The following is a 27,577-nucleotide window of genomic DNA, read 5'->3' as shown; positions in this document are numbered from 1 at the left end:
GTTACTTCTCCAAAAAAGTAACTGAGTTAGTAACTGAATTACTCTATTGTAAAAGTAACTAGTTACTAGGAAAAGTAACTATTTGCGTAAAAAAAGTTGTAATATGTCTAAGAATTTGGATTGTTTTTGGGAGCAGGTTTCACAAGGTGCATAGAGTAGAACAGCATAGACAGGTACTTACAAGTTACAACTTACACATAAGACATAATAACCTTTTGCCATGAGGGAGAAATAAACTTCAACTTCAATATATGTATTGCACTTCAATATAATATTTATTGAACCTCAACACAACAGTAAACCAGGTGTAATTGCCTACTCCAGTGGCTCTCAAACTTTTTGGACCTCAAAAGTCCAACAACTTCAGACAAGACAACTGGTAGACAATACTGTCTAATTAAAGACACAAATTGGCTCAGAACTTAAGACAACTGGTCAGTGGCAGTCACAACACACACACACACACACACACACACACACACACACACACACACACACACACACACACACACACACACACACACACACACACACACACGAGAGGCCCTCCCCTGCATCTCTCTCTCTCTCTCTCTCTCTCTCTCTCTCTAGCACGCATGCAGTCAGGCTGTCAACATTAGCTTTAGCATTAGCATGGTCTGTGTAGCATCAAGCTTTCACAACTGACTGCTATGTTTGTTTTATTCTAACCGTGTGTGAAGCCCAACACACACCGGCTCCGTCCGACGCGGCGCGGCGCGTTGCCGCGCGGCGCCGCCTGGAAAATAGAACTGATTCTATCGGCGCGCCAGGCGACGCGGCGCGAGGCGGACGGAGCCGGTGTGTGTTGGGCTTCATGTGAAGCAGCAGCCCCATTGCACACACACACACACACACACACACACACACACACACACACACACACACAGAGTCACAGACACACACACTGTCTGTCGGCCCGTGGTAACAGAAAGCTTGGGGACGCTTAACATAATAACGGAGCACATTTCATTGTCAGTAACGGTAACTGCGTTGCAACGATGACAATTGTAATTAATTAGATTACCCGTTATTGAAAAAACTAACGACGTTAGGTAGCGCCGTTTGTTTAAACGCCGTTATACCCAACACTGTGTCGGACTGCATACTGGTCAAGGTAATTTATACTGGTCAAGGTAATTTACACTGATCAAGGTCATTTATACTGGTCAAGGTCATTTATTACTGATCAAGGTCATTTATACTGGTGAAGGTCATTTATACTGATCAAGGTCATTTATACTGGTGAAGGTCATTTATACATGTCAAGGTCATTAATCCATGGTCTCGGAGGTCATACAATAGTATGTCGTTTTTTTTCGATTTCGGAGGATTTGAAAAAAAAGGTGAAAATCGCGGAAAAGAGAGGCTATATATAGTCCATGGTCACGGACCGCATACTGGTCAAGGTCATTTATACTGGTCAAGGTCATTTATACTGGTCAAGGTCATATATGCTGGTGAAGGTCATATATACTGGTGAAGGTCATTTACTAATCTTATGAAGGTCATTTATACTGCTCAAGGTCAGTGATTGATTGATTGATTGTCAAATTACAGTACATTTCAAGCACAAACTCAATACTAAAAAGTTCCAGCATGTGTCTCCACAGTAAGCTGAATAACAAAGTGTGAATGTAGTTTCTAGGTGAAAGTGATTTTTAAATTTCCCCATTGACATGAATGGGAAAAGGCAAAAATTCACATTCAAGTATTTGTTCCTCGGAGACTGTAATCACTATAGTTACAAAACTTTTAGGGATAATTCAACATTATCCCTAAAATTATTTAACCCTAAAATTTTATCGGTCGGCCTCATGGTGGCGCTATAACAGCCCACTTTACCTTTTGGCTTATAACTCTTGAACCGTAGGTCGTAAAATAAAACGCCCATTTCCACCATGATAGATTTTCCGCCATTTTGAATTTTGTCCAAAACACACTTTTTGCTTTTCCTCCTACAGATTTTGTCCAAATCTCACAGAAATCGGCACACGTGATCTCTGGACCCATCCAATTAAAACTGAACTGCAGAATTTTGAAAGTGCGTATCGTTCGGCCGTAATCGTCTTCCGAAGTTAGTAGGAGGGGCCTATATCACAAAAAATGCCATAAATCACGAACGGAATGTCCAATCCATCCCACATTTCAATCACATGTCCGGGGTGGTTCAATCAACCAAGTTCTAAAAGCAATTCCATTTTCATCCATAGGGGGCGCCGCAAATGCGAGAAATGTAACCGTTTGTCGCAAAAACATGAATTTCGGGGGTTAAATCCCCTCCGAATTACTTACGCATGATCTAAGGCGTGACTTGAAATTGTAATTGGCTGGCAATACTAGTGGGAGGGGCATATGTAAGCCACTGCGGCAACCACACTCTGCAATTTTTTTAAATTGCGAATTTTCTAGTTTTAATCCACTCTCCACTCTGTCTTGGAATCTTGAATCTTACCTGAGAAGTGGGGCAGCAGGGAAAGTACCTTAGTACTCTAAATATTAGGCTATAGTACATTAGAGGTCTTATGCTAATGAGCAAGATGTCCCACCAAAACTTGGCCCATGTCATTCATTGGACAGTAAAATAAGCAATGTAAACATTAAAATTTACGTCACTTTGGGCAATAGCCAAACCCTGAAAATAGCCAACTGGCTACCATGGACAGCACCACATAATCCAATTGATGTCTTCCCTGCCTGTGTAGTATGCTACAAAGAGCTGTATTGTTCTTTCTGCTTTGGCAATGTAAACGTATGTTTTTTCATGCCAATAAAGCCCTTTGAATTGAATTGAGAGCACAGTAGACAGTAGCCTACTCCCTTGGTGAGCAGTAGAATTATTATAAAATAAAGTGAATGGAGAGGGGTACAGGGGTTTATTTATTACTCAAAACATGCATACAGCATACAGTGTGTGTGTGTGTGTGTGTGTGACTGTGTGTGTGTGTGTGTGTGTGTGTGTGTGTGTGTGTGTGTGTGTGTGTGTGTGTGTGTGTGTGTGTGCGCGCGCGCGCGCGTGACAGTGTGCATGTGTGACTGTGTGTGTGTGTGCGTGCGTGTGAAACAAAATATGGCACAACACCGGTGGGCGTGAGGAGTATGACAATGTATCCCCGGGCCCCCTCCCCATCAGAAAACGAAAACAGCAGAGTGAAGACAGACAGGCGCAGTGGCGCACAAAATGGCTGTGAACGAAGCTAACCTTCCAGTTTTATAGCAATAACATAAACAATTTAGAATAGAAGAACTATAGTTGATAGCTTACTGACTGTGTGCATGGTTTTATGGGGAAGATATTGACAAAGACAACACGAACCCAAAATAACATCTGGTGGTTACGTGAATTGTTACCATTAAGTAACGTTAACTAACAAGCTAATTAGCCGCATCTTACTTTGTGGAGAAGCTAATGTGTGTGAGATAAACGAACCTAGAATATCCATAAGGACATCACACACGTATTGAAAAGGTGAGGAGCTAGTTAAGTTATTTGAAATGGCAAACTTGACAACACCTTAGTCAAGTTTGTCAGTTAGCTAACCTTAGCTAAAGCTAAATGGCTGCCATACAGCCTAGGATTACTTGGTAATCTCGCTTCCGTTTCACCAGATCTATGACAGCTAAAATATCGACATAAAATAAAAGGGTCATCATGTTTTAAATAATTTCAAGTATTGACCACAGTGAGACATGCTAACGTAAAGGTTGTCCTGGATTGATAGGCCAGGTATTTGAATAATATAATTAAAATACACTGCTAGCGTAATCCATTGCTTTTTTTCCCCTTCCAACTTTTTGCCTGTAAATAACATTTCTGAGATAGGGATTCCATGTCAGGTAGAATAGAAATTGTGGTTACTGTTGTTGGACACGTCAATTTATGCTACTGCATAAAAAATAAAAAAGAAGACCCCTATTTAAAAAAGAAAGTGTACACAGGAAGTGGGGCAGATTTTGTATAGAGCTAGCCCCATATGTGCCCTCTCCCTACGCTCATTCTGTAGCTGAGCTACATAATGAGCGTAGTGCTGAGGGAACATACTGGGGCTAGTATAGAGCATGCAATAAATCATGGTGAAAGAAAATATAGGTATTTTTTAACTCAGTCAGTGCGATTGGATTCAGAAGACTTGGTTGGTGTATCAAGTAATTATATTACACATTTTTACACTGCAATTAAAGACCCCCTGGTCAACATGACTTAAGAAGAAAATTTAAGAAGGCTGCTAGAATGATGACTGCTATATGATGTTGTGGCTTCTTAATACTGACGTTCACATCATTATTGTTAGATTTGAGATAGGGAGGATGAGCCAGCTGTCAGAACGTCGTGGCTTCCATCTGGACCAGTCTGAACTATTGTGCAAGAAGGGATGTGGTTTCTACGGCAACACAGCACATGGGCTGTGCTCAAAGTGCTGGCGAGAGGACAGTCAGCGAGACAGACAGAAACAGATTCAAGAAGATATGGCACTGGCTGAAAGGTGTGCATTTGTGTTGATATACTATTGTGAGCATCTAGTCTTAATTTTATGGTTTTCTCTTTTTTACTTGATTACCTGTTTACTGGACATCGAACTGATGTAATGTCCTATTTGACCTTTCTCTGACAGATTGCAGAAGGAAGAGGAAGAGGCCTATGCCAGTAGACAACAGAGAGCACAGCCAGCCATTACCCCCTTCAGCAAGTTTGAAGAAAGAAAAACCAAGGAGAAGTCCAGCAAAGTTAATACAGTCACAAAGTTTTTTACACCATCTTCAAAAACGCCACCCAAAAGAGGTACACAAAGTATCTACTGTATATTAATCTACTATAATGTAGGGTTGTACATTTACTACACTAGCAATTACAGATAATTTACATGATTGCCGTTTGCTTCCTTTAATTGTTTGTGTCCTCAAATATTTATCACCATTGATAATGGCATGTAACAAGTCATGCACAGAGCCAGGTCTATCTGATCAGGCATATTTTCAAAATGTCAGTGTTTCATTTGTGTTGGAAGATACTAAGATAGATGACATTTGGGTTCGATAAAGGTCTGCATTGCATGTGCAAGTGATCGTATCCGCATGCAAGTTCTATGGCTCTGAAATAAGCCTTGTAACGAGTTATCAAAACTGTTATCACAGTTAAGTTGTAACTATGCTATTGTTAAGTTGTAAATCAGACACTATACCCCGGCAGTCTGTTTTTCTTATCATCATTATGTTTTATTTTGATGTAGACTTTCTACTAAACATGTAGAACTTTATCCCGATTCCTGCTATATATATTTGTGTGGAAGTCACTTTAATTAGTCATAAGAAATGTTCTTTGGCATATATTCTTGTTTCAGTAATTAAGCAATATTCTGTTTTATTTCTTTGTTTGTAAGCAACCGGAACACTACCAGGCATATATTGCATTTGGTACCCTCCCCAAATTAATTATTAAAGAACTGTTATTATTTATACAGTATTAGTATTCTATCTAGTATTGAAGTGGCTGCTGCCAAAGAAAAAGTTGCTTCATTAGTGGGGTGAGCGGTGCTGCAGATTTAGTTGTCATTGACTCCTTTGTTTTGATTTAGTTGTCCTTGACTCCTTTGTTTTGATTTAGTTGTCCTTGACTCCTTTGTTTTGCCCGCCAGAGCTTGGTGCTGCGGTCTGCAGCTCTAAAGCCTGTTAGCCACTTCCTTGGAGCCATTTCTCAGGGGATGGTGTGTGTGTGTTAGAGAGGTTAGCAGAAACGGTATTGACAGACATGGGGTTAGGTTAGGGTAGGGTAATGTACTTTTTAAAATATGTTTGGGGCTTTTTCTGCCTTTTATTAGATAGTGTACAGTAAGTTGACAGGAATGGGGGAGCGAGTTAGGGGGAAGACACGCAGCAAAGGTTGTCGGGATCGGAAGTCGAACCCGCGACATTATTGTCAGGCTGGATTAGCAGCCTAGGTGCCTCAACCACTATGCCGGCCCAGTCCGTAATGTACCTTTTTAATCTAACATCAGTTCTTTCCATGTAGACCCTGTCCCTGTGGAGTCGCAGTCCTGTCCCAGTTCAGCTGTGAGCAGAGTCAGAGAACCCTCAGTGGACACAGACCGTGCCACCCGGGAGTTCATTGACTTCCTCAAGCCACTGAAGCCAGGCAGGGAGATCTTTAAACAGTGCCGGGCCTTCACTGAGAGTATGGTCTACAAAAGGGTGAGCTAAACGATTGGTTCCGAAAACCTTTTCAGTTGAGACACAAAAGATACATTTGGTGTCTCCCCAGGGTCTAAACCTCACCCAAAATCCATGATGAATTAACCACTTGAGCAGTATTTATGAGTGAAAATAGCTGATCTACAAACTCACAACACATCGCGATGCATTGTGAGCTTGTATTATGTGCTATTTTCACAATTCATTCTTTTACTTTAATGGATTTGAAAAATGATTGATTTTTATTTTCAGAATTATTTATATTATTACTATTTTTTATGTAACAAATAGTGGATCAGAGCTAATTGTTGAACCATTCATTTCTCTAGGACCTGGGTGCTGATGAACTGTCAGAATGTGTCCAGGACTTTTACCAGAACCTCTCAGAACGCCTGCAGGCCCAATTTAAAGGTACTGCTGTCCTCTTCCACTCCTGTATTATGTTTGCATGACCTGTGTATGAAAGTCTGAATTATATTGACGCATATGAGTGTCAAAGAGTACCCTCATGGTGCGTGTGTATATGTGTTGCCCCCAGGTTCGTCGGATCATGTAGAGAGTGTCATGGATGAAGTAGAGAAGTATATGATGACTCGTCTATATGAGGAAGCCTTCTGTCCTGAAACTACAGACGATGAGAAGAAGGACCTGGCCGCTCAGAAGAGAATCAGGTGCTTTACTATACAAAAACTATAATCATGGTGGTATCGACTCACTTATCCTAGACCAGTTGTTCCTTTGCCCTTCGCATGATTTCAAAGACATGGGGAATTAACTAATTAACTTCAAACCTCGCCTATTGCAGCCCTTGCCAACGTTTTCGAATGTTTTTACTAACCTTTCAAGAACCACAGATTATTTCGCTCCAAGACGATCAACATCAACATTCGCAATGCTCCGTTTCCTAATTATTGGCAGTTGAATGTACACCGTAGTCTGAAACACAGATGGGATAGACAAAAATGGTACCATATTATGAGTATTAGTGAGGACCAATTATATGAGAGATGAAAATGGCTGAAGTCGTCCTTTAATGGGTTAAGGATGTTAATCGCCTCTGTGCATGACTGTAGTTCCTTGTTCCAAAAAGAGGCATTTCCGTTTCCTCTTCCAGGGTAGTTTCTTACATGCTCATTTGATTGGCTCAGCAGAACATTTGAACCTGAAACACATCAAGGCGTTTATATTCAAATGAAGAAAAAATGGACCTAGATCAAGAAACGGGAATGTGGCCCGGGCCGGCCTAGAGGCCCGGGCAACTGGCTGTTAATCCACCTGACAGCGTGTCGCAGGTTCGAGTCCCAATCCCGACGACCTTTGCTGCATGTCTTCCCCCTAACTCTCTCCTCATTTCCTGTCGACTTACTGTATACCTATATATCAATAAAGGCAAACCCCCCCAAAAATAGGAATGCTACCTTCTGGAAAAATCCCTTTTCTCCCCAATTTAGTATGCCAATTGATTCCTCTCCACACACATTTCTGTGTTGTCACTGCTGTGTCCTACTGACTCACCTGAGTGAGGAGCCCAACAGGCCGTGCAATGACCAATGTCACCCTCCCCGTCCAGCTTCCCTCCCCCGAACAAGGGCCAATTGTGTTCGTATAGACGCCCGTCAAAGCCGTTAGCACCACGGTGGATTTGAACCCACAACCTCTGTGGTGGTTGTCAACCACTGCGCAACCCAAGTGCCTCATTGGTTGGGGAAATTTTAATCCAAACCTTTGCCTATCACAGGGCATTGCACTGGGTCACCATTGAGATGCTGTGTGTTCCTGTGGACGAGGAGATTCCGGCGGTGTCTGATAGTGTAGTTAAAGCCATCACAGGTGAGGTTTCTTTTCATCTCCTGAAACCTATATGTTAAGGGTATATACTGTCACTCAACACTGTGATTATATTGATAACAAATATATGCAGCACACGTTGAAAAAAAGTATTTTTTTCCCAGATGTTATTGAAATGGACTCAAAGCGTGTACCTAAGGAGAAGCTAGCATGTATCACTCGCTGTAGCAAGCACATCTTCAATGCCATCAACGCCACCAAGAATGAGGCAGCATCTGCAGATGACTTCCTCCCCACACTCATCTACATCGTGCTGAAGGCAAATCCTCCACGACTTCAGTCCAACATCCAGTACATCACCCGCTTCTGCAACCCCAGCAGGCTCATGACTGGGGAAGATGGTTACTACTTCACTAACCTGGTAAGTGTGTGTATGTGTCGATATGCTTACAGGCCTCACCTTTGGTGTGCAAATTAATTGTACGATGTTTACAATCTTTTATCTCGCCTGGCCTTCACCCGTCAATATAATTGTCTTGGGTGTGTAAGAAAAAAATCACACCCGTGTGAAGTGAGGGACGCTAATATATTAAAGTCTAACTCATGTTGATTAGGTGATGTAATGGTGATATAAAACAAACGGTGCCAACACAAACATTAAACGCCATTAACAATAAAGAGACAATATGGCGTAAATGACACATTATGATGTCAATTTTCCCTTCATTGTCAATGCGTTTACTACACAAACTTTGAACTAAAGACAAACATTAAACCTGTGTATAGGGGGGGGGGAATAATATATATATATATATCTATATATGAGACAAAAAAGGGACTCCTGCACATCCAAAAAGACCCGTAGGAGGTGCAAGTCTAGTTAGCAGGCATAGACATCAAAAAGAGAAAAACCTTCCAAGGAAGGGACTGCACACTCCAGGGAACAGATACTTTATATATATATATATATGTATGTTTATATATATGTTTTGTTTTTTTTACATTTTGAGCTATGTTTACAACATTATCTGCCCTGCACCCGACACCCTCCTCCAGTGCTGTTCCGTGGCCTTCATTGAGAAGCTGGACGGCCAGTCTCTGAACCTAAGCTCTGAGGATTTTGAGCTCTACATGTCTGGCCAGGCATCTCCCCAGCGGCCAGGAGCTTCAGATGCCTCCTCCTTCAATCCCTCAAGTAGCACAGCCCTGAACCAGGTCCATGAGCGACTAGACCTGCTGACGGGGTTGGGGGTGCGACAGGAGAAGGTCATGGAGGGGGCTCACAAGCTCGAGAGTGATCTCATTGACTGGACCGATGGAGTAGAGCACAAGGTGCAGGACCTCTTGGAGAGATTTCCATCAGAGACGCAGAATCCCACCTCGGACACTGCGACATCGGCAGCAGCATCAGCAATTGACTCTGATAATGTGGAGAGTGACCTCCTTCCGCCACCTCTTCAACCGCAGTTCTTTGCTGGGTGATGCACGAGCACAGCTGCAAAGTAAAACCATCCTACGCTTTACTCTCCCAACACCTCTCCCTGCTCCTCAGTACCTGTCAGCATTCATGACGTGTCCGTTATTCTTTCCCCATTTATGTGGATAATATAAATGGTTGATGTGATTCGTTTGTTTCTGTCATCAGGAAATTGCACCCTCTGAGACTTACATCAGTATCATCAATGTGTGACTGTCAACAGCATATTCCACCAAAGTTATGTTTTGACGAAGTGCGTTGCGAGCTTGTAGATATGCTGTGTTCTGTGGGCGGCACTGGCATGCTACCACAGTACCATGAATCAGGCTTAACACCTACACCCACACCCTCAAATTATTATCACAGCTGCACATACCATGTCTTGTGGCGATAATTCTGGGCTATTCAGGTCACTGAGGATATTGGAAAATCAGATAAGTAATGAGAGATTTATCTTTGATCACTGAGTGCAACACGGAAAGAAACATATAGGCCATGTAAAAAAAAAAATGTATGACTGGAGTGCATTTTGTGCTCACATGAAAGAGAAAAATGCAAATACCGGTAGGCTTGCCTTGCCAAGACTGAAAATCTATGGCCTCAATAGAAGAGAATACTCTACCATTTAGATTAGGGCCTTATCCCCTATGGTTAATTTCCATTTCTGCTGCTAGAGGATTTCGATTTATATTAGGATAAATCTGCGCAACTGTAAAGACGAAACAGAAATGGGGAGGAGGCTTCAATTCCGCTTTATCGCTTGCTCATGTTCAGAGCTCCAGACTGTATGACGGAAGCATTTGAAAATTGTGAGAGGCAACAGTTAGTCTTCAATTCAAAGAGACTTTCATGGAAATATGTGCATCGGTATGAAAGCTCACTGTTAATATTCCATTGTGACTACAACAGGAATATCCTGTGATGACGACTCCATCACACATTTTTGCTAGCTCTGCTGTCCACCAGAAATGCGAAAATAGAAAACAAAAGTACAATTTGGACTTGACATTTTCCTCTACATCTCCAGTTGCTCTTTTTATACAGCATATTTAACATTGAATTTCCCTTTAACTATTCAGGCAAGTTATTGCCTGAATAGTTATAACAGCATAGTAAAACCAATATTAGGCAATTGATATGAGGTATTAATGCTTGAAAATGTTAAGAAATGCTCTTCTAATTAATGCTACTGATGTGAATTGTATATACTATCGTGTGTGTGCTGTGCGTGCGTGTGAGAGAGCGAGAATACAGGTGCATGTGAGTTTGCTTGCATGTTTATCCATTTGCATTACCACAGTTGTGTGTAAATAAGGTTTTGTTTTGTGACAAGACCTCTCACTCCAGTCATAAGCTGGCTTTAGAGAAGTGATTTTATTTTTCTATACAGCTACGTGTTGGGTCTGAATTTCTTCTGGATGCAATAGGAGACAATATTCCTGTAATATTTACAGTACTAATCATGCTTATGAACATCATATACAAACATTAATTCTAAATATTGGATTGGTTGCTAAATGCCTAAATTGTATATGGTAATATTCCTCCATCTTTAATCTATAGATATGTATTCATTCTTGAATAACTCACTGCTTGACAGAAGAAACACTTGTCAATCTCGGGTCAGCTTGAGCTTTTTACGATCTTAGCTCACAAGTGTGTTTTAATAAAGGAAGTTCCAACTATGAAACCATAATGTCGCCAAAACATGTAAAATTATATTTTTTACCAGCAGTTTGTTTCTTTGGCAGTAACATAATGTATTTAAGATTCTGTATTGAAAATTTCAAGTTTTCTCTATTTGTCTTCTGATTATTATTTATTTTTGTACTTAATGATAAATATACTTAACATTTTAATTTATGTATGGCAGTGGAGTCAGTGTGCTGGTGCAATAAAAGTAGTTTGCCAAATTCCTTTTAATTCAGTTAATTAAAATGTATTAAGCTTGAATAATGACTATTGCACTGTATGCAGACACCATTCATCAGGTATTTTTGAAGTTCAACAAAAATATTGTAACCTTATAGGTTATTTTATCATGGAGGAATAAGTTAGACAATGCTGTGTTTTATTTAAATATAACTTATTGGGGAAGTGTTATTAGCGTCCATGTGTTTATGTATGTGAATAATAGCAAAAATAAAAACTCAAAAGGCATGGAGTTCTCTGCAATTTTAATTGTTTGATGTAATTTATCATGTCTGTTGGTAGGTGGGTGGTGTTGCAATAAAATATGAAATATTTAAATTAAAATAAATACAAATTCTACAGTCACAAAATTAGATTTTTCAAATTGATCTTTATCTTCATGTTTTTCATTATTTCCCCCAAATAGTTACAGTACTATAGTAGGCTACTGGTGAGCAGTTGACTAACCATTTTGGGCGGGAACCCCTTTTGGTGTTGGCATTTTGCTGTGCTTTAGCTATTGAAAAATAGCAGATCTACAAGCTCATAGCTTGTAGGTCTTCTATTTTTTTCTGCTATTCTTTTTATAACGACTGACATAGAAACAGCTTTTTCAGAAAACTGTCAGGATGTAGAAGACATTTTTAGAATCTGATCTCAGGTCACAATGGGTTAAACTATCCTTTCTTAGTAGGCTAAGCCTATAACAGCAGACACTGAGGAACATGAATGTTGCCCAGCAAGTGGCCTGGTTCTAGGCACAGGCACGGGAGGCTCAGACTTGTCACTTTCAATTAAAAACAGCACAAAATCAACAATACATTTTAAGCCAAACTTTACTTCATAAAAAACTAATAAAATCAAAACAAGCAAACAGTAAAGTAAACCATTTCATCACAACACAAAGGCAACAAGTTGAGTAGGCAACATAGCTGTAGTGTAGTCTGTTACCATATTTTGGAAACTTCTGTATGAAAGACTTTTACATGGCAAATTTGAGTTCATGCTTGTTTTTGCGATTGACAAACAAAAAAATTAATAGAGGAGCACAGCAAAAAGTTACAGTCTGTTTGAAATCTTGTTCCAATAGGGTTGAACAAGAAATGAGAATCTCACATACATACCAGAACTACAGCATCAAACCAACCGTTTAACATCTTATGTCATTTTAGCCCTGGAACATGACTGCCATGATAATTATCATGACAGTCATGCAGTAACTTTGCCCTGTTTTTTGCAGCCGCTGCATTTACAAGATTTCCGTATATTTAAACATTCAGATTTCAAATATAAAGTACTCACAAAGTTTCCCACGGGTGTTAGTTAGTAGCAGCGCGAGCGATTAGAATTGCTGCGTCCCGCGTTCTTTAATAAAATGCATTTTTGTCCGAGCTCTCCGGCTACTTTTTTCAAACGGGGTTCGTTTGGGAAATCCACAGTTGCACACCGAGAGCGCACTCGCCTATTAGTCTGTATTGGCAGGGCGGTCAGCGTACCTATATCGAACACACCGAGTGCCACCATCCTCCCGACCGATAGGGGCGCGTAGTTGAAAGCCAATGGCAAAATAACACCTCGGATAAAAATGCTTTTTATTAAACAACGCGGGATGCAGAAATTCTAATCGCTCGCGCTGCTACTAACTAACACCCGTGGGAAACTTTGTGAGTACTTTATATTTGAAATGCGAATGTTTATATATTTTAATTATTTGTAAATGTAGCGTCTGCAAAGACCAGGGTGAAGTTACGTCATGACCCTCGTATGAATACGAGGGTCATGTTTACAGGGCTAATGTCATTTGAACATATTGGCAGTGTTTATAGAGAACAAAGACACATGTGGTTTGTAACAAGCACTCGCTTACTTTTTCATAACTATCAGTGTACACACACACGCACGCACACGTGCACAGCACACACACATTCACAGCACACACACATGCACTCTGCACGTGATGAGGCCAAATGGAATACTGCTTCCAAGGGCCAAATAGGTATGAAATCAACAACTATGTGGAATAATTTGTTTGGGTGACACATAGACAATAAAACAGTACAATCCACAGCAGTATAATAATTGTCTCTTTTCCATTTGCCACAGAATACAAAACAGCACTTTACCATTAACTTAACCATGCAGGCCTTTTGAAGGGAGGTAGAGGTCACCAGATTAACACATTCACTGGTAGGTATTAATTAATTAATTAATTATTCCACCACTGCCAGTGTTTTTTTCAGTGAAGACCCTTATTTTGAAGGCCCACGGGTCCCGATACGTGAACCGAGCCAAAGAGCCATTCATACGTTGGCAAAGAATGCGATCTAACATAATAGACTTGTCAATGTGTTAAGTTTGGTTGGGTGGGGAAAAAAAACATGCTTCAACAAAGGTATACCGTGGCTTTGGAAACACTGCAGGTAACGTGATAATGTGCCTTTCAAATACAAAAGACATTTAAACAAATAAATGTATATCTGGAAGTTGGAATGTGATAGTATTTTGTTATAGTGTGGCAGTCGAGGTGGACGGGAGGGAAATTTGGTATATAGTCTTTTTTATTGGCCTAAAATATTGTCTATATATATTCATGAATCCACTTGCTGACCGGCTGTTGATATTGGGCAACAGCCATAGCCACTTGCCCAAAATGTGCTGACCTCATCACATTTGTCATGACGTCTATGGCCGTTTTTAGCCCAAAGAGTGTTTTTTGTGCAAAACTAATGCTTGGAATGGATTCAGAATCATGAAAACCCCCTAGTTTGACATGTCACATACTACTTAAAGCATAAGGAAAGTTTGACATTTTTCATGAATGTATGTATATACCGGTAAACAATATTTTAGGCCAATAAAAAGACTATATACCAAATTTCCCACTTTAAACAAAAGAAGCCTGTCGGCTGTATTTAGTATTTTCTTTTACAGTTTCCTTCAATTATTAGACTTTAATAAACATAATCTTTAACAACACTCAACAATCAGATAAACATTTTGCAGCACCACAGATTTACAAGGAACTCATGCGGAAAACACCTCTTGCCCTGTACACTGTGTGTAGTGCATGTAGGTTTATACTGTAGGTTGCATTCTTGACAACAGTAATTCTGTGTTGTGTATGCCTTTTGCTTTACAGTATAGAGATATCAAGGTTATTGTGTGTGTGTGTGTGTGTGTGTGTGTGTGTGTGTGTGTGTGTGTGTGTGTGTGTGTGTGTGTGTGTGTGTGTGTGTGTGTGTGTGTGTGTGTGTGTGTGTGTGCGCGTGCGTGAGTGCGTGTGCGTGCGTGTGTGTGTGTGTGTGTGTGTGTGTGTGTGTGTGTGTGTGTGTGTATGTGTTAGGCCAGTGTCCCTCCGACAACAGAGGCAATAACGATTCCTAGCACCACACAGCATATAATGATCATTATTTTCTTCTGCATTGCATGTCAAGAAGAGAAACAATTAATCCAAGGCAGCAAATGGGGAGTAGGAAAAAAAATAGAATGATTTTACACAGTATGATCCTCAGTCTTACATTATCTGTAAGTGTACAAATGGGCGAGGTCAATTACTGTTGAATAAACACTGCAAATTTGGCTGTAGCCTATATTGTACAACTTGAATCAAATATGAGAAGACCAAGAAAACCACCCATGCCAATGATAATTATGGAAGAGTGAGAGTGATGTTTGCATTAGAGTACACTTCACTTTGGATGTTTTCTATGTTTTAGCATCTATACTTACCGGTAGATATCTTTGGCTTTGTAGAAATAAGCTACGTAGATCATGCATCACAACAAATCTATGTATAAATCATGACAACCACCACAAGCACAGACAAAAAACAGCAGAGGAGTTCCTTAAAGTGAAGTCTTTCATGCTGACATCTTAGAAAATTAGTATACAATTGTATTAATGAATGACAAGAGAGGCATTTGCCCATTATGCTTCCTGTAGTGTATACTATGGGGCTCACTCTTGGAAATTGTCACTTTATACTTTGTTGCACACCGGGGTACAAGCTTACAATTTGTTGCAGCAGGATGCATTGTGAGCTTGTAGATCTGCTGTTTTCAGTATGCAATACCAGTGCGCAATCAAGTATAGGCCTACTGTAAATCAGGCATTGACTAGTCACTTCACTTCTCAAGCTCATGAGGAGAAGAGACCTCCATGCTCCTTATGAGAACTGTAGGCTACTACAGTACTAGACTACGTACAGTCCACATCATGGAAACTATACACACAAATAATAGAATAAATAAGATTATGGGAGTGCGGAATGCATTTCCTGTGAGGTAGACATGGACAGACCCATGATGGACAGATCTTGGGGCTTTCTACCACGGGGAGGCTGCGATTTGTGAAACGATATTACTGTTTTAATATGTTGAATCTAGAGTTGCAATATAAACTATTGACAGCTCATACATCCAAACAGAAAAGTCCTATCTGATTGTATTAAACAACGTTAAACTCACCAACATTACAGCTGTACGAAAAGATTGAATTATCCTCTTTCTATCTGTGTGTTTGTTTCATAAACATCCACTGTAGACATGTTATGGGCTACTTTCTGTCAATAAATAAATAGTGTTTGGAAGCGCTCGTTTTAAAACCTACTGCATTATGTGCAATTTTGAAACAGGTGGTACGCAGCTCCGTTGAGTGATTTCCAACGAGCGCTTCCAAACTCGAACATTTAGAATTTCTTGAATTTAATTTCTAGAAAGTAGCTCATAACATGTCTATGGTGGATTTTTATGAAACAAACACTTGTTGTTAAAAAAACTTAAAATAAATAAATAATTGCAGATAAGGGTCTCTAAGCCCTGTCTCACAATCTAAACTAAAAGATCTGTTGATTTCTGAGGGATCTAACTGAGTCCAGCTGTTAGAGCAATGATGAAGATGATCACTGCAATGACTGCAATGCAAATTCCTATCAGGATCATCTTCTGTACAGGGGGCAGGGGGGGAGAGAGAGGCATGAGTTAATTAGATGATAAATGGCCAAAGGACAGACCAAGTGAAGTGAGTGTAAAGAAAAGAAAAAGCAACAAGCAAAAACAAACAAAGAATGTTTTCAAGCGATGAAACAAACAAAGATTGAATTTGGTTGAGATTATGGGAGAGATAATCATGAACATTGATTATATTCAATCAATCTCAGTGAATTTGGTTTATGAGATACATAAGTGACAATACAGATGGGAACCAGGAGGTGGCAGAGTTGTCCCTCCCATTATACTGTATCTGTTGACTACTTGTGGCTAGAGCTTGTTATGTTAAATGATGAGGGTAATGATCCATTTGATAACTGACTGTGTTTTTGGATAATACTGTTGGTGTATACTTTATAAACTCACTCAGCATTATGCAAAATGAGACCAAAACACACATGCTATATGCAGTATAAGCACTGATCATGCAGACATCGCAATGACAGTCATTGTCTGTGGTACAAATGCCATGCTTGATAAGACTCACCCTCCATGCTTTATTCTTGTATTTAACAGCCTTCTTAGTGTCAGACACCGCTCTCTCCACATAGTCTACAGAATGTTCCACATTGTACTCTATACGGTCTATCATCTCCCCCTAGAAGCGTTTGATTAGGGAGGATGTGACAGCATGTGATGAGGAGTAGGAGGAACCAGGGATAGCGATGGGTGGGCGGGGCAGAGAAAGAGAAGAAAAGAGAAGCGACAGCAAGAAGGGGAGAAAGGGCAGAGAAAAAAACATGGTGAGAGTTAAGTCGTAGACTGTGTGCATCTTGTGTCTCACCCGTTTGCTGCACTTGGCGGTCTTTTTGCACTTAGCAAAGCTCTCCTTGGCCTGCTCCACATACTCCTGGGCCTGCAGAACACTGTGCTCAATGTTGTTCACTAGCACACCCTGCAGGAAGAGAGTATAAGATAAGATAAGATAAGATAAGACAAGACAAGACAAGTCTCTCATCAGTAAATCCTACTAGTCTAGACTCTGTATGTGCAAGTATGCCAGACAACTAGAGTCAAAGCCGGAGTCAGTAGTAATCCAAAAGAAGATGATTTCCTTTATGTAAATTTACCTTGATGGATTTATCTAATGTGTATTTACCTTATGCTGACTATATGTGGATTTTCATTATGTGGACTTACCTTGTTGTACAAAAACCTACTATGTCCCATATTACGTACCTATACTCTTCTAAGGAACTGTATGTACTGTGTATTAGTATTAAATTAAAAAAGGAACACTATGCATGCCACAATATTAGATAATAAAATCACACCAGTGTGAACCGAGTGGTGCAACTCCCGTCTATTGGTTCTCTGTATCGTTCCAATTTGTATCGTCCAATTTCTTCTCTGTATCGTTCCAATTTCTTCTCTGTATCGTTCCAATTTCACGCATGCGCAAACCTGCTCATGACAACAGGATCATTGCTGGTTGTAGGAGTGGTTGCACCACTCTGGTGCCCTCTACTGGTATAAATAAGTAACATACTCGTGCTCACTTATACAGACATACATACAGGTACACAGGTACACGGACATTGCTGGTTATAGGAGTGGTTGCACCACTCAAAAAAAAGAAAAAGAAAATCACACTGAAATTACCTTGCCACAGTAGCAGGAGGTCGCAACTTAGATTCAGGTAAATGGGAGAGAAAAGGGATGAAAATGACCACAGAGGAAGATGACAAGAGAAAGAAATTGGTTTGTACGTTATCGGATGGGACGACAAAGATCACAGCTGAGGAAGACAAAAATAGTAGTCCAAGCTGATGTAATACTCAATGTTAGTCATGGAAGTGTGCTAGTTTGATCAATAATTCAAACAATTATATGTACATTCATAATTTATAGGTTCTCACATAAGCATAACATGAATACATATGCACCCCCATATACACATAAACACTGCAGACATTATACAACTCCCACACTAATAATAATGAAGGGAAATCATACAATACATTACATAGGGTATTCCCTTCATATGTGAGATTTAATATTCAGTCTTATTGATTTATTCTCTCACATGCTCTTCTATTTCAGTGTCCTTTGCATGATTCATTTCAGACCCAGTATTACTGACAAGAAAAACAACTGGTCTCTACTCTCTCCTACCCTACAGCAACACACAAATAGACTAGGTGTGTTTTTCATCTATCTGGATGATCGTAAATGTAGCACCACAGCACCACAGTAAAATTTGAACATGTAAAAAATAAACTGGAATTCTCAAAACACATGCAAAGAGAGAAATGCACTGTGCTGCTAAGCTAACTTGGTGCTCCGTTGGTATTTGCAAGTATTTAAATTAATTAATTTAATTAGTCACAAAATTGTCTCTTTTCTTGAGTAGCCTACACTTTTAAATGAAATCTTATCATAATAAGTACATTTGGTGAATGCATTTAAAAGTGTGGGCATTATAGGGATGTGCCGATGAGACATTTTGGCCGATATCGATATCCAATATAATTAATTGGTGTTATGGCCGATAACCGATATGATCTCATTCTGTATTGCAAAATTATAATAATTTTGTCCATTCTGAAAAATACATGTAACAGGGTATCTGCACTGCAGGATTAGGCAAGTCAGATTTCATTTAAATACCTTTATATTTAATAGTGTGAGCTTGTAGATCTGTTCAAGCTGTTACTTTGGGCTTGTTTATCTGTAAAGACAGACCGATTAATCGGACCGATTAATTAATCGGTCTGATTGATTAATCAAACCGATGCTGATTAATCTAAAAACAACTAGAATCGGCCGATACCGATGTGTTTGCCAATTAATCTCCCATGGGCATTGCCGTTTTGATTACTATACTGGCTTTCAGACTTTTGGTAGGCCTATATAACGCTTTGGAACCAATAATGGCTCAGGATGAGGTAGACCGGACGTTTAGGAACCGGAAGGTTCCTGGTTTGAGCCTGAGCTCCCGAGCAAGGACAGTGTCCTTTGGCAAGACACTGAACCCCAAATGCTCCATGGGCACTGTTCAATACTTCCCCACTGCTCCTAATAGGATGGATTAAATGCAGAGGTATGTGCAAATCTACATGGCCACTGGTTGGCCTCACCCACCTCTTGGGTCTCACCTGGCTTTCCACTAGCATGGCCATGTCCACGAACATGTCATGCAGTTCTCTGATGCTGTTCTCCAGTTTGATGATCTCATTGTGCCGTGTCTCAATCTCATTCATTGCTTGTTGGTTGATGTTGTCCATGATGATCTGAGAAGGTTGAGGAGGGTCAAAGAAATGGGTGGGGGAGAGAAGATGAAAGAGATGAGAGACAGCTAGTGTGAGATCATGTGCATGTTTGAATCTCTGTGAATTTGTTTTCTTACTCACCCCTGATGTGAAGATAGCTGGGTTGTCACTCTCCAACATACTCTCCAGCTCCTCATTTGTTGTGTTCCTCCCAGCTAAAGAGTATAAACACACGCACGCACGTGCGCGCGTGCACACACACACACACACACACACACACACACACACACACACACACACACACACACACACACACACACACACACACACATTTGGAGAAAAACAAAACGGTCAGCAAGATATGCGCAAGATATGTGCATGCACACGCTCTACAGTACATCCTGATTGAATGTAGGCTTTCTCACCCACCACCAAAGCCGAAACTAGGTTTTTATTACCCCTACGGTTTACTGGGGATAGGGAGGAACTAATTATCTGGTCAGCACACTCTATAGTAGGGAGGATTATCACAAAAAAAATAAAAAGGTGATATTTTAATTAAGTGAAATCACTGAATATACCTTTAAGGTCAGAGGGCTGGGTGGCCTACGGCTATGCTGTAAAGAAAAGCATCATAGGGTTCTAGGATTAATGTGACGTCTTAGCTAAAGACCCATGCAGGCAATGAGCAGTGCAGTGTCCACCATGTCACTGAATTCAACAGGTGCCCCGAGCTACAGGGATAATGAGGACAATGAGGACATTAGCAAGTTCTAATAACATGCAGTGAACAGTGCCGTGTCATTAGTCAGAAGGTTCATTGTTCCGAAATGACTATCCCTATCTCTAACCCTAACCTAAACCTAACCGCAAGCACGGGAGCAGTGCATGTTCGGACTAACGGGACTTCGGATCTATGGGTAGTTCCCCAGTGAACAACCCCACCCTCCTCTCCTCTGTGCCCATCTGGGGATTCATTAAAGGATGATGAGATATGCTCATTGCCCTCTATCCAGCTGCTCAGCAGGTTCCACCTGCATTTTGCTCCATCCATCACTATCCAAAGCACCAAGTGAGAAGAGTGGTCTGACTTTAAACGCTTTCAACCTGCATCTCTATTTTTACAGGCAAAGAATACAATTAAAAAATCACACCCATGTGAAGTGAGGGGCGCTCTTATCATTATACATCATCATACATCATTTCATGAACAACTGAATTTATGTGATTAGTTGATTCAATTTACGTCATATTTGGCAGACATTTGACATAATTTCTAATTTCAATGGCAAATATTGAGACGTGTGGGGACAAAAGCTGTATATATAGGAGGAGCTAGCACCCCTCAAAAATCTGTGGGATTGTAGCCCTGTTATTACTTGCGCAAGCAGAGTGTGCAAGTAATGTTAGTCATCAAACCCTGTACACTCAAGACACGCTCCATATATGGCCAATACAGAATTAATTCCATATGTTGATCTGACCCCCCATGCCAAAGCGCCGCTCGCCCAGCAGTCTGCTGTCACCTATAGGCGGATGTGTGCACGCGACCTCGCCCTACCCTTAGATCTCCATATATGGAGCTGACCTGTTCTGACATTCCATATGTTGATCTGACCACATCAAACCCTGTACACTCAAGACACGCTCCATATATGGCCAGTACAGAATTCATTCCATATGTTGATCTGACCCCCCATGCCAAAGCACCAGCGCTCAGCATTCACCGATGCGTGCACGTTTTAAGGGTAACTGTTGTATAATTGCAATATTACACTCGAGATTAATGTCATTAATGCACTTCTGCGCTGCCTTTCGGAAGACTTCCTGCAGCATCGCAGGCATGCATTAATGACATTAAACCACCCCCTCTCGTTCAATATTGCTTAAATCACATACACAGATGCATTAAGTCTGATTTCTAATCATAGTAGAATCCAGAGATTCAGATCTTCTTTTCTAAAATGGCACAAATGGACCCATAAGGGTCAGAGTTAAGTTAACACTTGAGCATGTGATAGGAGCAAGGAGCGACACACAGACAAGGGAAATGCTATTCCCACTCCACAGTAATAAACACAAACACTCATACTGTATGCAGGTGAGGGGAAAGAATAATGGGCATTTAGGGATTACTCTGGCACGGCCCTTCTCTGATCTTTCAGCTTTTACTGTATATAAACACACACACACACACACACACACACAAATCCTTGTTGGCTTCTTCAGACAGGCGCAGAGGGAGGCTCTTATTTGTTGCCATGGAGACCTTAACCCGGAGACAACCTAATATGAAACTGAGAATACTCACTTTACCCCATAGCGTGTATGGGCTATTAAATCATTCATGCTATGCCACTACTAGTAGCCTTATTATTTCAGCTCCATTGTTATGCAAGAGCGTAGTTGAGTGAGACCCTCAAGGGAGAAAGTGACGACACAGACCACACAAAGTGGTCATGGGAAGTGTGTGAATAATGCATCCTTGGCAAGTTTACAAATGCTATAACTCTTAGAGCCATTTTCTATTTATGATTTGTATTTATTGCCTGCTTTATGAAATGTATATTTTGTCGATACATCCAGCCTTTGCATAAACGTAAACATTACATTTCTTAGGAGTGCTTTAAAAGTCCTCACTCCAGCAGTGACAAACATCTGACTAGCACTGCCCCCTCTGGGTTGTTTAAGAAGTATTCACGTTGCAGCATTCAGACTATGGGTTTTATCTCCCATTGGCTTAGAGACGCTAGAGGCAGCCAATCATGAAAAAGTGTCCACTAGGTCCTCACTAGCCTCAACTAAAGTTCTCAACGGGCCCAGAAATTATGGCACGACCCTACCCTAACTGGGTCGGCCCGAGGCTCGGCCCTACCCTAAAAATTGCTATAATGTTAAGCCCGAAGCCCGACAAAAGCCCGACAGAAAAAAAAGAGAGAAAAAAAAGCAGCACTAAATGGCAGCGCAGCGGCGCCGTGTTTCAGTGTGAAAGTGAGAACGGAGATCAACGGATTTATCGAAATAAAGGATGTATGTAACTCACGTTAGCATAGGCTATTAATGTTCCATAACTTGACTTCCATTTCCAATCATTCTAATGGATTCCATACAGTTGTGGTGGTGACTGGTGAGTAAACACGAATAGCTGCTGCAGCTCCCTCCCTTAGTTTCCTCTTAAGTGAAGTTGCTTTACGTGTAGCTAAGTTATATATCACTGGATCGTTTGGTGACGTTGATTAATAATTAGGTTTTATTCATCGCAGCCAGCTGGGTTAACGAGACTCAGTGCAACATGACGAAAACCCGACGCTTCTTCAGCTGTGATAATCCGATTGATTTTATAAAATATTTATTGCGACCCCGTCTCCAGTCCTCCTCCTGTCACAAGTGAATCGGCTAGCGCAGCCCTGTTCATAATAAATACATACACGTATACACAATCACATTACACAAATAACAGAATTGCTATTTTTATTATAATAACACTTAAAAAAATATATATATATAACAAAATTGGGGAAAATCACAGAGCCCGAGGCTCGGCCCGGCCCGACTAATTAGCATATTCTTTGGGCCCGACCCGGCCCTAAAACGTCGGGTCGGGTCGGGCTTGGTCGGGCCTGGTCGGGTTCGGGCAGAGTTTAAGAACTTCAGCCTCAACATCGACAGTATAGCCAGGTTGCAACTAAAAATCATGTTTCTGCATCAAAGAGAGAAAGAGAAAAGAAACACATCACTCCTGGTCTACTCACTGATCTCCAACTGTCTCTGTATGCGTCCCTTGCAGCGCTCCCTGTAGTCGGACTGGGTGGTGTTGTACTCTGACATCACCTCTACAAACTTGCGGGACAGCGTGGAGTGCTGGAGGGGGCAACAAAACTCTGCACTTAAGTACATTGCTATACAGTACAGGTCGGCCATTATCAGAAAGAAAAGACATGTGAAGACTTAGTAGGAATTGATGTATGTAGAAAATAATGTTGAAACAAAATAGTATAAGGTTGTACGGCAGCTAACAAGCTTTGGCAGCTGTAACATGTCCTGTAAAATCTTGGATTGAGCTACAGTAAACTTGCTATCCTTAAGTTAATTTCGTCCAGTCTACAGTACATATTCAAATTGTACGTAGACTACTGAATTCATTCATACATTAATTGTAGACAGACAGACAGACAGACAGACAGACAGACAGACAGACAGACAGACAGACAGACAGACAGACAGACATCACATACTGTGGCGGCTCACTGAGGGACGGCGCGCCACAGCGCCACCTCCCCGGAGAGAGAGAGTGCGCAAGAGGCGGAGTGAAGCACTGTAGGCTGGGCTACGTACTGGAAGGCAGGTACATACCTAATAACCTGCTGGAGCGCTTCTGATGAGAACCACCTGCGCAGCCTACCAAACAGTATAAAAGCCTCTGTCTCCCCGCACTCGCCAACAGCTCTCTCCGTGGGCAGGTTGGTGTGCGGTTCTGGGTAGGCGAGTACACATCCCCTTACAACGTGATGTTATAAATGAAACAATAGACTGACTGTGTGTTTCTCACCTCATAGGCTCTTTACTGATGCATGGGAAAAGACCGTTGGGCTCGGATGAAAACGATGCGTTCAAAAGGAGCTTGTAAAACAGAGGCTTTACCCTTTAAACCCCTCACCGAGTGCAAAAGTGACATTGAAATAAGATTATACTTTACCTGTGAACCGTTGGAAGGATCCTAGACGTACTTACCCCTCTATTGATGCCCTGAAAAGGCAGAACATTTAAGTTAATTAATTAAATCATTTGAGTTGACTGTTCTCCCCTGAATAAATCCTCATTTGAATATTGAACTAAAGCCCTATTCTACAAAACCGACCTGTAATACCACTTACCTCCACTGGTGTCCTGGTCCTGGTCCTGGGTCCTCGTCCGACCGACACCCCCCCTGAAAAAGAAGGACTGTCTAAGTACTTACCTCATGTTGAAATGCATTCTCCCATCTTTGGGCCCAACACTGGTTCTGGGCTGCAATACATACATAGTCTTTCCTGTGTTTCAACCTCGCTTCAGTCGCTGAATTTCTCACCAGGGATCAATAAAGCTTTATGCAATTCTGTTCTATCAGGTGAAATAGAAAAATCACACCCATGTGAAGTGAGTGGTGCAACTCCATGTGGGGGTCCACGGGGGTACTGTACTGTACTGTACTGTACTGTACTGTACTGTACTGTACTGTACTGTCACACCCGAAATCACATAATGGCTGCTAAAAACACAACTTATTATTATTATTATTTTTACAATATTTGTACATTTAAAAACTGTACATTGGTGACAATAATGTATAATTGTATCTGATCTTGAGGCCTGCAAAAACAGGTTGATTTTATTAATTTATTTTTACTTATCAACTTATCAACTAATACCAACTAGGGAATGCGGATCTGGAGCCGGTTCCATGTTCTTTTTATTAACGGTTCCCCAAACGGTTATCATCAGTCGTCATTTAGCTCTGCGGTGTCTGTGCATGCATGCAAGCAGAGCCAAATTACTGGGGTGATGTCACCCCACCTATATGAGTGAGTTGGGAGCGAGCGGGATAGTATGTCAAAGAGATCTCCAAAATGTGATTAACAGAGAGGGAAATGACTCTGAGGCTGAGCATGCAAAGTGCAATAAATGCGATGTCATAGTTCCCTGCAAAGGTTGTTGCAACTTGTACCAGTTGCAGGTCCACATTGAGAAAACATCTCAAAATCCATATGCCTACACGAGTCCACGACTCACAAGATTAATCTATAGGCACATCATGTTTGAGAGCCTACGGAAAGCCGTGCCTGCACTCCCCGCAGCTCCACCACAGCCGGCAGGGGACGAGGATGATGCAAAACTTTCCCCAGGCTAGTAACTTAGAAAATAAAGTCTACAGAGCTTTTCATTAGGCGTATTGTACAACTGTTGTTAATGGTGTTAATTTAGAACGCCAATGACTCGACGTCTTTCTGTCTGATATTTTATGAATCACTATAGAGCCAAATCACTTTTGATTTGGCTCTAAATTAATCGTGGGACTGTTGAGAGCCCAGCCTTTAGGTGCATATATACCTCCATAGATTGATTACTTTATAAACAGTTTGCAGAAAAAAGCACAGGAACGTAGCCTACAGTTCAATACAAGGTCTGCTAAGAGGATTTTATAATCCAAGAAAGCACTATGGCTTGTTTCCATTAGGGTAACTGGGGTCCTTCATATTAAATTAATCTGCATTAATCAGCATTAAAGACACAACATTTGTCACTACAACAATATCATTTTTGCAATGTGTACTGTATATTTAATTTCCAGTACAAATTGCAATATCCAGTACAAATTGCAACAATTATATTGTTGTGGTGGCTAGCTGGTGGTGGTGGTGGTGGTGAAGTTTAAATAATAGTGCCACCTCATAATTGTAAAGTGCATTTTCAATAATTTAATTTTTGTTTATTATGTACTTGGTTAGGTTAGTTATAATATAAGCATAATCTATGTCAGAAAATAAAATAAAAATAAAAATAATAATAATATTAGGAACCGTTAAGGGAACCGTTAGGAACCGGAACCGTTAAGAGGGATCCGGTAAGGATCTGGAACCGTTAAAATCCTAACGAATCCCAACCCTTGTACCAACAAGGTCAACTAGTGGATTTACTAGTCGACTATAGTTGAATAGTCGACTATTGCTGTTGCTTATAGCCCTAACATACATACATACATACATACATACATACATACAAGCATACATACATACATAAATACACGTATACAAAGGGACACACACTGCTGGGCATTAGAGTGCTGCACCCTATGGTTGCACCACTCAAAAATACCTGTGTCTTGCGTATCCTCAGATCAGCTGAAGATTTATTCTGCCCCTCCTCCTGTTCTGTATCTGAAAATGAACCAGTGAAAACCATTGTTCAAAATCATTGCTTAAAATCAAAACTGAATCATTGAGTCAAAGGTGATGCTGAGAAATGAGCGCTGAGACAGTTACATGCACATGGATATAATTGACATCATAAGTGACAGAATGGAACAGAATGTCCTTATCCTTAATACCAGAAAGGGAATGTCGCAATGCTGTTTTTGCTGAATGTTTGCCCCAGAACAGGGGAGCTAGACTTAATGCCATCTGTAAGAGCCATTTGAGCCACCATAATGTTTAAGTTTTCATTGTCATTTGTCAATCAAGTTCAGGTTGCCAGGTTACAGGGAGGGTATTTAATCCTGGCCCTAATCAGGCGCAGGTGTTGCCAGTAGCAGAGGCAAACAGTTTTTAGACTGTGTTCTGATGACCTGTATCCTGTGTGCGTCGACGGTTTATTTATGTTTATTTGTATGCAAGAGTATAGGACTTTGAGCAGAATAAATATCATCTAATAATAAACTCAGTGAGTTTGGATATCAGGCAACCAGTCCAGTATCACCCAAGTATAGGGACTTGGGTGTTACACCATCAATCATCACCTTTAAAGGAAACAAAATGACACAGTGCTGTGGGGACCTGCTCATTCACACCCCAACTTCCATTTGAACAACATTCACACCACCTTGGTAAGTGTGTGAGTATACATATTACTGTATGTATGTACAGTACATAGAGAGCAATGTTGGCAGCTGCATGAGAAGGACCCATGTCTAAAAATATAAATATTTTTTCACATTTGAAAATGGTACTGCAGGAGGAGCAAGGTAGGGCTTATTAATACATAAAATACACCTACAGTACACACTCGCTTTATTTACATTAAAAAATAAATGTTCTTTCAAGGACCTCCATAAAATCAGAAAGACCTCCATTTAGAAATCGCACCTCTAATAAAAATCACAATCTGTGTGTCTGTGTCTGTGCCTGTGTGTGTTCATGCCTGCATGGGATGTGTACTGAGAAGAATATTTACGGTATTAAAGGGAATTTACTCAATGTTATAACCTCCGGGCTGAGCCATGAAAAAAACGTGATCTTACACAC

The 27,577-nt window shown here is 40.8% G+C and overlaps 2 protein-coding genes across 2 annotated transcripts in view; one reads left to right on the top strand and one right to left on the bottom strand.

Annotated features, from left to right (window-relative positions):
- Nucleotides 1-3,175: 3,175 nt before the first annotated feature.
- LOC310863900 (rab5 GDP/GTP exchange factor-like) lies at nt 3,176-10,009 on the top strand. Its single transcript, XM_083772428.1, has 9 exons — nt 3,176-3,487; nt 4,311-4,502; nt 4,632-4,798; nt 6,026-6,204; nt 6,534-6,615; nt 6,743-6,875; nt 7,943-8,034; nt 8,157-8,413; nt 9,049-10,009. The coding sequence occupies exons 2-9, from the start codon at nt 4,327-4,329 to the stop codon at nt 9,472-9,474; spliced, it is 1,512 nt and encodes a 503-aa protein (XP_083628554.1). The 5' UTR covers nt 3,176-3,487; nt 4,311-4,326; the 3' UTR covers nt 9,475-10,009.
- Nucleotides 10,010-14,719: 4,710 nt separating this feature from the next.
- The window catches only part of stx1a (syntaxin 1A (brain)), a gene marked incomplete at both ends in the record, with an annotated part of 73,889 nt that continues 61,031 nt past the window's right edge, over nt 14,720-27,577 (bottom strand). Inside the window, 6 exons of the mRNA XM_083773346.1 lie at nt 14,720-14,797; nt 16,856-16,966; nt 19,467-19,601; nt 19,722-19,795; nt 23,333-23,441; nt 26,433-26,494. Of these exons, the coding sequence (XP_083629472.1) occupies nt 14,720-14,797; nt 16,856-16,966; nt 19,467-19,601; nt 19,722-19,795; nt 23,333-23,441; nt 26,433-26,494 (569 nt within the window). The remainder of the gene's footprint in view (nt 14,798-16,855; nt 16,967-19,466; nt 19,602-19,721; nt 19,796-23,332; nt 23,442-26,432; nt 26,495-27,577) is intronic.

The sequence above is a fragment of the Protomyctophum parallelum genome (assembly GCF_964188405.1).
Source record: "Protomyctophum parallelum genome assembly, chromosome: 9".
NCBI lineage: Eukaryota > Metazoa > Chordata > Actinopteri > Myctophiformes > Myctophidae > Protomyctophum > Protomyctophum parallelum.
The sequence above is the reverse complement of the archived record's forward strand: the minus strand, read 5'-3'. Positions and strand labels throughout refer to the sequence as shown.

Bases quoted from the DNA above. Each gene is read 5' to 3' on its own strand.
- LOC310863900 (XM_083772428.1), top strand. From the start codon at position 4,327: ATGAGCCAGCTGTCAGAACGTCGTGGCTTCCATCTGGACCAGTCTGAA. The intron at 6,876-7,942 runs GTGCTTTACTAT...TGCCTATCACAG, and splicing joins GCCGCTCAGAAGAGAATCAG to GGCATTGCACTGGGTCACCA. The intron at 8,035-8,156 runs GTGAGGTTTCTT...TTTTTTTCCCAG, and splicing joins TGTAGTTAAAGCCATCACAG to ATGTTATTGAAATGGACTCA.